Raw genomic sequence first — 12,194 nt, forward strand, 5'->3', positions numbered from 1 at the left:
ATTCACATCCCTTCTGTCTGGGCCAAACCTGCACCCGCAGGATGAGGGTGCAAACAAAATGTGTTGCGGTTGCTGCTGTTCCTCCTCCTTGCTCCTCCAGCAGTAGAAGGGCCAGGAGGCTCCAGGGATTGGCAGTGGGCCTCTTTGTAGGATATGAGCCCTTGGAAATGCTTGAAAATGCCAAGCCCGATGCTGTACCTGTCTAAGTCAGGGATGGGGAACTTTGTTCAGCCTGAGGGCCACATTGCCTCATGGGCAGCCTTCTGGGGGCCGTGTACCAGTGGTGGGTGGGGGCCAGATGCAAAAGTGGGTGGAGCTTTATACCTGCCATGCAGAGGTCAGAGGTTTCTGAGCCCACAGACACACTTTGACGTATCCAGGCAAGCGAGGCATTATCACAGCTCAAAGACACAGACCAGCCAGGCAAAAGCACTCCTGGAGGGTGTGGCTTTTGGAAGTGGGTGTGGTCTGTGGAGACAGACAGGGCTGTAGGACCAATAGTGGTCCTCCGGTGCTGAGGTTCCCTAACCCTGGTCTAAAGGAATGGGCATTGTTGTTACAACAATGATAAATCTTCTCGGCGCAGAGGGCAGTGGGGCAAGCGACTCTAAAAGGAAAGGGGGAAAAGGCACTGGGGCTGTGGATATGAGAGTGTTGGAAGTTCAGTGCTAATTGCTGTGTGGGAAGAATCACATTTTCACAGCAGCAGCAAATTACAGGCTGAGTGATGGGAAAATGTATTTCTCTTGAAAGTAAGGTACTAGCTTGTGGAAAGATTGAACTCTCCTGACTTCATAACTGCACTGTTCCTGTGCAATACAGTGGTGCCTCGCTAAACGAAATTAATCCGTTCCGCGATTCTCTTCGTCTAGCGGTTTTTTCGTCTTGCGAAGCAAGCCCATTGACAGCTTAGCGGATTAGTGCTAGAGCTGTCAAGCGGCTTCCAACGATCAGCTGTTAAGCGGCTTATCAGTGGAACAGCTGATAAGCGGCTTAGCGGCTTAGGAAAAGGGCGAAAAAAGAAAAAAGAAAAACGCCGGGGGACGCAAGATTTTTTCGTCTTGTGAAGCAACCCCATAGGGAAATTCGTTTTGCGAAGCGCCTCCAAAACGGAAAAACCCTTTCGTCTAGCGGGTTTTTCGTCTTGCGAGGCGTTCGTCTTGCGGGGCACCACTGTATCTTTTTTTAAAAAAGAAGCCAACATCAATAAGCTAATTTACTTAAAAGTTATATATACCTAGGAGGTGCACATTGTATGATAAATTATCCAGCTTCTGTGCTGGTACCAGGAATAGTTCAATGGGGCATGGCAAGATTGTGCGCATGTTGCAAATCTATACAAGCACAATATTAGAATATTAGATGTAAAATGCAGACACCTAAACATTTAACCCTCGAAAACTGCCCAAGGTTCTAGACCTTATGGGTATAAAGGCACACTTGACAATGCAGAGCAGTGCTGACTGAAATCTCCAAAGCCATAAGATGCCTTAATAGGATCTCCACTGGTTCAGACAAGGGCTTCCACGTCCTGCATAATATCGTGATGCCCCCTACATATTGCAGAGCTTCACAAACATGTTTAATTTACACACTGTACATACATTGCATAATTCATATTTGCTGGCACAGAATTTGGATATGAAGCTTGGGGCGATAGGGAAGGGGGAAATGGGTCACCAGTTAAAAGGGATCATGTATCAAGTGGGCTTCTGCCCAAGACCCCACAGACGGCAACAGGCTGGTGCTTCACTTAACCCTTTTGCTGACTCCCTTTCTCAGGTTATTCTCCTCTGATGAGATTAAAGAAATTAAAAATACCACATTCCACGACATCCTGGAAGCTGTCACCGATGCAGAGTCAAAAGACATCCAGACAGAAGTGTTTTTCTTGCATGATGGTGGGTTTTATGTTCTGTTGACCAGTTGGTAGAGCAACCCCACAGGATCTGTTCTATAAGCCTTGTCCACTTCTCCAAATAGACCAGGACCAGAAACCGTGGTTTGGTGTTGCTTGTTCAGATAATTTGGAATTAAAACTAACTTCAGTTTGTCATGATTTGGAAACCAAACAGCAAACTGTGTTGAAACGGAAAGTGAATATTTCTATTCTGTTCCCTGCAGCTGTGTTAGAGAAGGGGAGATGGGAGCATATAAGCTCGAGGGGTTTTTATTTATTTTAAAAATTACATTAAGCTATGGTTGTTAGGGTTATGTCTGAATACAGCCAGAGTTTTTAACCAGACTGAATATGATCCAGATTGAAAACTATCTGCTCCTATTCAAAAGGCTTGAAGCAACTGAAATATATCAAAATGTCATTTGAAAAAAGGAATAATGTTCCAGGAGGAGATTTTGGATGGAAGCCGTGGTACGGTGGGTTTTTTTTGTTTTTTTTTGCACTTTGTGATATTTTCAGTGGGAGTATTTTTATGACATTCCATCCATCTTGCTGCAAGAGCGACTTTATTTATTTTGATGTTAGGTGCCACAATCTTTTTAGTCCATTGTTGCAGTATGGAGTAATTTCCAGAATTTCAACACACGATCCCCTCAGTTTACCCACACCTATAAACCTAGATCACCTGAGATGCTTTCTGTCTGCTGGAGAGATAGAGAAGCAGTGAAAATGCCATTGCCAAAGCGAGCTCCATCCCTATAGGCCAGAGAACGTGGAGCAATTTGGCACTTGACATAACATCAAAGTGTCGCTGGAGTGGGGTGGGAATTGCAACTATGGGGGAGAGAAATACTTGCTGCATTTATGCAATCTTCAGGAACTCTTGGGTGGCTGTGGGCACTAGTGGTCACTTTGGTCTAATGCCCCGGCCACTTTGTCTTCCCAGGTGCGCCATGTTCTCAGCCCCAGCAAGTGACTTCACAACAGCTGCCTGTCTGTGTCAAGCTAACCGTACTGGATTACTTCGCAGGGAGTGTACCTGGATTTGTGATCACCATCATTGCTCTCTGTTGCTTCCCTCTGGGTTTGTTTCAGACCAGGTTTTGCTTACTTTACATCCCAAGGAGGGGTTGGATTGGGGCCATGTCCTTAGGGGTGCCCGCATTGATATCAAACATTTCTGCAAAGCATGACCATGTTTATATGATGAGTCTTCCATGAGTCATTGGTACTGAGTCTAAGCTGATCTAATCAGTGGGCAACCCCAAACACTGCCGCCGGTTCTGCAGCTTCCAGACGATGCAGCTGTTAACCTGTACTATTTTGAGGAGAGACATGTGTTCTTGCTGAAACCGATGCCACACCTTTTGCGTTGCTCCTTCTAAGCACAAGTCCCCATTTTAAAGCTCTCTCTCTCTTTGCTCTGGAGCTTTCCCCATGAAAACCCACTCTTTGAAGCTGAATTGGAGCAAACAGCCATTGGGATTTTCATTCAGTTCATTAGGCATTAAAAGGCAAATTTACCAAATTCACAATTTCCAAAACAATATTTGAACTGACGCGGTCGTCCTCTGAAATTCATACTTCTCCAAATGTTGCTTTGTGGTTTTTCCAACCAAGTAACATGTGCAAACATGAACATGCTAGGATAAAAAGTGCATATAATAAAAAATGCATATATTGCTGAACGTAACCTATAGAAGTTCCTTATATTGGGGAAAATTGCTATGCAAAAATGTAGGATATTAGGAAAAGCTGCCTCTCAAAATGTGTATATTTGGGGAATTTCACACTAAAATGCTGATGAATTTTCATGAGAGCTTTTTATTTTTATTAAAAAATATAATTAAATTGCAAATGTGGAGAACCAGTTGTAAGATTGGAAAACCGAGAGAAACTGAAATTGACATATTCCCCTATCTCTAGGACTCAGCCCTCCAGATGTTTTTGGCCTACAACTCCCATGATCCCTAGCTAGCAGGACCAGTGGTCAGGGATGATGGGATTTGTAGTCTCAAAACATCTGGAGGGCTGAGTTTGAGGAAGCCTATCTAGGACCACCCACCACTTAAAAAAAACCCCATGGTTTGTTTATTTATTATTTATTTCATAAAATGTATGGTTTGATCAGGGAATGTGTGTCTCCAGATGTTACTGGACTGCAACTCTCATCCTCCCTGCTGTCTGTGGCTGATGAGAGTTGCAGCCCAAAATACCTGGCTGGCACCAAGTTGGAGAAGGTTGCTTCAGGAGTTGTCAGTGGGTCCCCTGCAGGGTGCGGGCTGTGGCAGGTGCCCAGCAATGCCATCTCCCAGCACAGTCATTAGCGGCAAGCAACCCTGGCAGCGAGGGCTTAGCTTCGCATCAAGGCCTGTCCCATTGGTGTCTCTGCAGTGAGTCTGTTTGTCGCCTGGATTGTTGCTGCCTTTCGGAGGAGAGCGTTCAAGAAGCTGCAGAAGAAGAAGCAAAGCCCTTCGGTACAAGCAGAAATATCTGCAGATTCTATCCACGGTGAGGCATTTCCCAGAGGATCTGGAACCAAATGCTCCTGCAGGTGCAGGAGTAGCGGGGAAAGTCTCCTTGAATATCTTTTGTTCTTTGCTCAGCAAACAATATTATTACTTCCTCTCTACATTTGTGCTAGGGGTACATAGGGTGGAACTTCTGGTGAAGGACATGCCGTGCTCCTTCTGGGGTAGTTTGTCCACCTGCGGTCCCCCACCTTTGGTCCCCTGCACTTAGTTCTCACCTGTGGCTCCTGTCAGCATGTGACAGAGGCTGGGAATGACTTTGATTGGCTAGCTAAACCAGGTGAGGGTAGCTGATGGCTCTCCACCAATGTGAGTTAGGAACTTTCTCTGCATACGAAGACAGGCTCTGGCAGATTGAGTGGATGAGACCAATAATTCAGGGGTCAGCAAACTTTTTCAGCAGGGGGCCAGTCCACTGTCCCTCAGACCTTGGAGGGGGGCTATATTTTTTTGGGGGGGGATGAACGAATTCCTATGCCCCACAAATAACCAGGAGATGCATTTTAAATAAAAGGACACATTCTACTCATGTAAAAACACACTGATTGTCTGTCCGTGGGCCAGATTTAGAAGGCGATTGGGCCAGATCCGGCCCCCGGGCCTTAGTTTGTCTACCCATGCAATAATTGGTCCAACGGTCAAGAAGGTGGTTTCTGCACCTACCTCAGAGGGAGGTGAGGGGCAGATGGAGCTTGCCAACCTGGGAAGGTGGCCCATCTAGAAGAAGGAAAGCTCTGGTGCTAAAATTATTATTAAAATTATTGTCCGTTTTTGGTTGTATCTGTTTTAATTTATCCCACTTGCCTCCTTGGGTCCTGCACCCAAGGCGAGATATCAATAAATCTTTTCATTTCTCCCAGCGTTTGAATGGCAAGACCCCAAGACAGACAGCTCTCTAGTCTACCTTCAGCTGCAGGAAGACAAGGGGATCAGAGTTCTGGACAGCAAGTTGGCCGTGCTTCGGAGCATCTTTCTGAAAAGCCAGCAAAAAGTGGAGACCGTCCTTTCCAACAACAAGGGCAACAAAACCTTACTGTTGAAGATCCCCAAAGAATATGACCTGGTATGCAACTTGTACGGTGTCTGCCTGCCTGTTTACTCATTCATGAACTATATTGAAAACATTAGACTTGTTCACATGCTGCTATCTGTACCCATGGACAAGTGTCGTACAGCTCAAATGTTGTGTAAACAGACTTTACGCTCCTTGGACATTGTATGTGAATAACTTTAAGAGTGTGCACAGGCCCAGATTAAGAATTGCTGAAGCTCTGAGCCAGGTGTGGGGAACCTTTTGGCTCTCCTGATAGTGCTGAATTGCCACTTCCATCAAGCCCAACAAGCATGCCAAGGGCCCCAGGGATTATGGGAGTTGTAGTTTCACAGCATCTGGAGGTTCAAAGATTCCCAGTACCTGCTCTAAGCTGTGTCAAGTTTAAGAGGCCCTGTTCAATTGCATTACCAAAAATATGCATCATTCTAACAGAAATGGAATAGAAATAATAAAAATTTATATTTGCCTTTATATACTGATGCATAGATGAGGATACAACTAAAAAACTAAAACATTTGTCTTCCAGGAAGCATATCTGCATCTGAAATGCTTTCAAACAGAAATGCCTTCTGATTTCTTACTTAGCATATATGAAAACGCTGACATACAGAAAGACAATTATGCTAAACTTTAAATATAGTTTAAAGATGTATTTAATGGTCCTTTGAAATATTTAAGCTTCAGCTTAAATCCAGCACTGAGTGTGCAGCTCAGATATTTGTGTACAGACACTGAACACTCATTAAAGTAATGTCTGTTGAAATCCTGACTTCCTATCAGCCAAAATCCCTTATTAAGCCTCAGTTTAAAAGAAATCAATTAACAGCAGCTGAAGCAACATTGTCTTTAGTTGCTATGTAGAAAGATCAAAAAGGGAGATATTCCTGAGAAGGAATTTCCACAATCAGAACTTCTCCATCTCATTTATTCATAGGTGTTGCAATTTGATGGAGAGGCAGAGCGAAAGGAGTTTCTTAATCGTCTGAAGGTCTACCTTGAAAGAAATGGACTCTCTCTCCACATATCCGACATGAAGGAACAGCAGCTGCTGAAGAAGGCCGTTACCAAGGAGCAGAGAAAGGACATCCTAGATATTTTCTTCAGGCATATATTTGCCCAGGTACTCTCATAACACTAGCACTTGAGGACAGACAAAAGAGCACTGACTTCTGCTGGCGTACCAGGTTAATTGAATCTGGTGCCCTGGGTTGTGTTCAACTAAATCCTATTCAGAGTAAACCCACTAAAAGGAATGAACCTAAGTTAGCCACAGCCATTAACTGCAATAGGTCTACTCAGAGCAGGACTAGCATTGAACACCACCCGCAGTGTTCTCAAACCTGGGCGCAAATCCTTCTGAACACAATGGGACTTGTGTCAAATAAAGCCATGCATCGAATAACCACATCCAAACTTTGTTTTTTAGCTTTTCGTCCCTACTATGATATAAATAGCTGCAAATGTAAACATCTGTCTCTGATAACATGTAGAGGGCAAACAAGATAAGCGGACAGCACATACATAGTGATGATGTTATTGTGTACAATCAAGGTAATTTGCCATGTGTACGTGAAAAAGAGCCTCAATGTTGCACTGTGTTACTCATTCAAATGTTTTCAACTCTTTCCTTAAATAGCCCTTCTCGGGGATAGATCTGTGCATGTGCCTACTTATTTGACAAAAACATTTCAGTATAGGACAGGCGATGTGTTCCAATCATGACTTCCTCCTCGAAAAATGCTCATCCCACCAAGAGGAGTGCATGTCAGTGACGCTGTTGGTGGTATCCAGTGCTAGTCCTACTCAGAGTAGATTCACTGAAATTAATGAAGAACTCGTGTTCACTCACTTCAATGGGTGCATTCTGTGTAGGGCTAACACTGGGTACAATCCTATGCAAATTTGGCATAATTCTTTTTTTTTAAGCCCCCCTCAAAAATGCAGAGCCTGGTGAGCATGGCAAGAAGGAGCATGGTGGTTTCTTTCATTTCATTACATTCATTTTTTTAAATCCCAAAATTCCTCCAAGGAGTTCAGAATTAAGTACGGTACACCCTCCATTTTTATCCTTACAGATATACCCTGGGTGCTCAGTGAGAGTTGGAGACAGTGGCAGGCCTAAGATCTCCCCAGTGAGATTCGAACCTGCTGTCCTTTGTCTATTCCCAGCATTCTAACCCCACCTCCAAATACTGCCCCTCAAATATTGCAGTCAGCAAAGGGGGGGGGGAGACGGCTAAGACCAGCACTTCTTTTTTATATAGATAACTTTTATTAAATTTTCTGTTTTACAATTTAAAATATTCATTTTACATCCTTAATGACTTCCCGTCTTCTCTTTCCATGGTTCATTTCACACATCTTATATCCCTGCATATTTTACAAAAACTATACCATTCAGTATTCCATTATTGTATCCATCAAAACTTATTTACACTGTTGAATTTATCTTAATGCTGCCAGTGTTTTCAGCTGTACCCAGTTATTTCCCATCTATTCAATAAACATTTCCCACTCTTCTTTAAAAGTAGGTTCTTCTTGTTCTAAGTTGTGTATATTCTGTCAACTTAAGTTGCCATTCTTCTTTGGTTGGGACCTCGCTTGTTTTCCATTTCGGGGCTAACAAAACACGGGCCGCAGTAGTAGCATAGATAAACAACCTTTTTTGACACCTGGGTATTTGAGTTTGAATTACCCCCAACAAGAAGGACTCTGGGTTTTTTGGAAAGTACTTTTAAACATTTTTTTTCAATTCATTATGGATCATTTCCCACTACTCTTCTATCCTTTTACAAGACACCCACCTATGAAAGAACGTTCCCTTGCACTTCTTGCCAGAAACCTTTGCCCAAACGTGGCATGAATAAGTCATTGCTCATTCTTCCTTATAGCAGCTTGTCCCCCAACATGGAACTGTGTCCTTTTAATTGTTGGGGATTTCCTGCATTCTTTTTTGTTAAACATCAAATAGAGGCACTTACATAATGCTTAGATGATCCGATCGATGTTCTGAACTATGGAGATAGAAATCAAACCTTGGTTGATAAGTTATTTTAAACTAATATTTGCAGAGCAGAGAGAAAGGCGTCCTGGGTTTGTTGCAATTCTGTTACTCCTGGGAAGACTGAGAAGTGTTATTTCAGGAACCTAACCATGTGTTTTGTCCTTTCCAGGTTCTAGACATTGACAGATTAGATGCTGGGGAGCTCAGCTTGGAAACTTCTCAGAAAGCCAAGGAAGCGTTGAAGTGTGAGCTGAGCAGGGAGGAGTTTGCAGATGCGCTGGGGCTCAAGCCCCAGTCTGTGTTTGTGGACTCCATGTTCTCACTCGCTGACAAAGATGGCAATGGATATCTCTCCTTCCGGGAGTTCCTAGACATCTTCGTGGTCTTTATGAAAGGTGAAATTGGATATCAGCGAAAAAGTATGGGAGGGAATGGAGCCTAATCAGGGCATTCAGAATTCTACACGGGAAAACATTCCAGGTGTTCATCATGTGTACATCAAGGAACATCTCTAGCAGGAGAGACCAGCAGCCAGATGGTCAATGGGGAATCATGTTGGTTCAGCAGAAAGTGAGTCCAGCTCAGCCAACATGAGATGCTACTAATCAGGATAATTATGGGAAGGCTGTTCCCAATAAAGGTGGGAGAGAAATTTGATTCAGTTCACATTTAACAACCAATTCCAAACAGTATGCCAACCAAAACATAGCCGTTTCTTCAAAATTCACACCTACCCAAAATTTGCAATTTGGTCCTCCAACCAAATAATGTGAGGAAAAATCAACAGGGTAAAAGTGTTCCTAGAAATGCATATTTTAGCGAAAATAACATACAAAAATGCATTGTATCAGAGGAAATTGCATTTCAAAATTGTATTCTGCACTAAAGTGCAGATAGAATTTTATGAGGATTTTAAATAAAAATGCCAGCTGATGTTGGGATGCGAAGAACTGAATCTAAAGAGTGAAAACAAGGAAAACTGAGAGATCTGCATCATCCTCATGTGTCAGGCTGCAACAATAGTTTCTCCCACATCCTCTCACCTACCAGTTTCCTGGAACACAAATCCCCTCCCTTCAGTTATCAGTTCCTTTGAAGTTATAGTGGGGCTGAAGAACTGAGCTCTCATAAAAATTCCATATCAAATGGGCTTTATGATAAGCATTTTTATGGTAAGTATTTTTGATGTTACTCATCTTACTCTTCCTCCACCAGGATCTCCCCAAGAGAAGTCAAAACTGATGTTCACCATGTATGATATAGATGGAAATGGCTTTCTTTCAAAGGAAGAATTCTTCAGAATGTTGAGGTATTGTCTAGTGCTGGGGAAGGGAGTCTTTTTCAGCTGGAGGGCCACATTTTATTCTCCCAAGGGCCACATATCAGTGGTGGGCAGGGCAAACAGGTCAAGAAATGTAAAAAGTAACTTTGTACAACAGGCTAGTTTCTCTCTACCCTCCATCCAGCCAAGCAAAGTGTGTTATCCAAAAGCAAGGACACATTCTTTCTAGGCAAAAGCTCTACAGGGTGAGGAACAAGGCCAGTGACAGAGAGTGGATTCTCCAGCCCGTTTTGAAATTGAAATTCACACGAGGCGACAGATATGACATCTGATATTATAAACTCTTGCAATTGAGAAGAAAATGCATAATGTACGGAAAAATGAAGCTGGTAGAGGTTAAGTTGTTAGTGACCAGAAATGCTTAGGGTGCAGACATCTGACTGCAAGGGTCTTAGTGAAGACTCAGATGTTCTGGACCCCTTTTCTGAACCTAATTTGACTCAGTCCATTTCCCATGTGCCCATGCCCCTTTGCCCCTTTGCCCACAGCCCTTTGATTCATGGCAGCTTTTGCAACAGGCTCCATGTTTGCTGACCGCGTTGTGTCTTCTGTTGCCTCTTAGGTCTTTCATTGAGATCTACAACAACTGCCTCTCGCGAGATCAGACTGAGAAGGTCATAGAGTCCTTGTTCAAGGAGTCAGGGTTTGAAGACAAAGAGGAGCTCACCTGGGAAGATTTTAACTACATGCTGCGGGACCACGACCAGGAGTTCCGCTTCACTCAACTCTGTGTTAAAGGTAACGGAAAAGGGAGAGCCCAGGCCTGAGCTGGGGGGGGGGCATGGAAAGGCAAAATTAAGCAGCTGAATTGTTAGGTAAATTGGAATTTCCAACCCTCACAATACTGGGGGAGCGTGGTTGGACTTGCAATGGAGAATTGGCCTTCCTTCTACTCCACCGATGGGGAATCTCTTTGGCTCCACATCTCTTCCTGAAGCCAACTTTGACAGGTGGGCAGGACAAACCACCTTCCAATCCCATGGCATCAGTCATAAAGCCCTTGTGTGGGATTGCCAAGCGCCCAACAGCCAGTTAGGTGGCTGTCTGCAGGGCCGTAGCTGGGGAGTGGTGAGGTGGGCTCCCTCCAGGGGCGTAGGCGAGGGGGGCACCAAATTGGCTTTAAAATATGTCCATAAATATAAATATTGATTATTGCCTTATAAGAAAAGGTTTTAAATAGAGGGTGAATTAAATGGGGGGAGGGGTTTGGAGGAGAGGCGGAAAGAAGAGCTTATTTGTCAGTGGCTGAGGGGGCACAATCTGGACAGTTCTGCTGGGGCATAAGATCACCCAGCTATGGCTCTGGCTGTCTGGCACTTGGGTTAAGCATCTCTTTCCACCACCAATTTCCTGCTAGAAATGCCTCTGTGTATGTGTTCATCCATCTATATTTACAATGCCACTGTCAGAAACAGACTATATGGACCTCTGGTCTGAGACACAACCCTAAGAAGTTAGTGAGCTCTTTCTCTTCCCCTTATTCTGCAAAATCCTTCGTATGAACAGACATTACTTTCCTTATTCTGTCTCTCAAAGGAATTCCTGACAGATTCAGACAAAATGTGAGCAATCGAGCCTCCGTCATCGGCAAGGAAAGAAGCAACAAGTAAGCTTTCTGCTGAGCCACTGATCCTCTGTGAGCCGGGCTCCCTCTCAAGCGCCGTCCGGCACTCGCTCCACAGATACACAGCATACATTTAAAGCACATTTCCTCCTCTAAAGTATCCCAGGGACAATTACCACCACCCTTAACAAACTAAAGTTACAAGCATTCTATTTTGGGGGGGGTGTGTGTGTCAGGGATGTGCCTTAAATATGTTATCTGTTTCTCTGCTAAGCTTTCTGCTGTGGTTATAGTTCTGTTAATCAATCCATTCCTTACAGTTAAGTGAAAGAGTAAATTCACCTACTGCTTTTGAAAGAAATTCCCACACATTGATGCTGGACAGTGAAACTTAGCGTTGTTTATAGGGTATTCTCGTTCATGAAACATAGCTCCGGAGGGTCTTTTAACCATTTCCTCACTCTCCATTTTCCAGCTGAAATCCTTGCCCTGCTGAAACAAAAAACAAAAATACCCTGCCACTTTCCCTGGTTTTTAAATGGTTGCTATGTAAGGTGTTTAAATTGGTTTGGAGGAGGAACGAAAGGTTGCGAGATGGACTTGTTTCTGCATATTTAAGGTAGTGCAGAGAGACAGGAGGAAGAGCCACGTTAAGGTTCTTTAAACGGCACTGAGTGAATTTCCACTGCGTGTTTCCTGGAGAGAGTGCTGAGGCCATTATGCCCTCTGGGCTACCACTGTGCCAAAGATATGTCTAACTGCAACCGGCTCATTCCTTTGAACAGTGTGCCCCACCCCC

General features: G+C 43.9%; 1 protein-coding gene across 3 annotated transcripts in view; it reads left to right on the forward strand.

Annotated features, from left to right (window-relative positions):
* Positions 1-12,194, forward strand: part of LOC309356261 (dual oxidase 2-like) — a 53,801-nt gene that overhangs the window by 23,054 nt on the left and 18,553 nt on the right. For all 3 annotated transcript variants that reach the window (XM_081887577.1, XM_081887578.1, XM_081887579.1), the window contains 9 exons: positions 1,783-1,901; positions 2,847-2,984; positions 4,295-4,411; positions 5,292-5,494; positions 6,420-6,605; positions 8,659-8,884; positions 9,705-9,798; positions 10,394-10,569; positions 11,368-11,437. In XM_081887577.1, coding sequence (XP_081743703.1) covers positions 1,783-1,901; positions 2,847-2,984; positions 4,295-4,411; positions 5,292-5,494; positions 6,420-6,605; positions 8,659-8,884; positions 9,705-9,798; positions 10,394-10,569; positions 11,368-11,437 — 1,329 coding nt within the window. The remainder of the gene's footprint in view (positions 1-1,782; positions 1,902-2,846; positions 2,985-4,294; positions 4,412-5,291; positions 5,495-6,419; positions 6,606-8,658; positions 8,885-9,704; positions 9,799-10,393; positions 10,570-11,367; positions 11,438-12,194) is intronic.

Source organism: Podarcis melisellensis (assembly GCF_964234715.1).
Source record: "Podarcis melisellensis genome assembly, chromosome: 14".
In the NCBI taxonomy this organism is placed as follows: Eukaryota; Metazoa; Chordata; class Lepidosauria; order Squamata; family Lacertidae; genus Podarcis; species Podarcis melisellensis.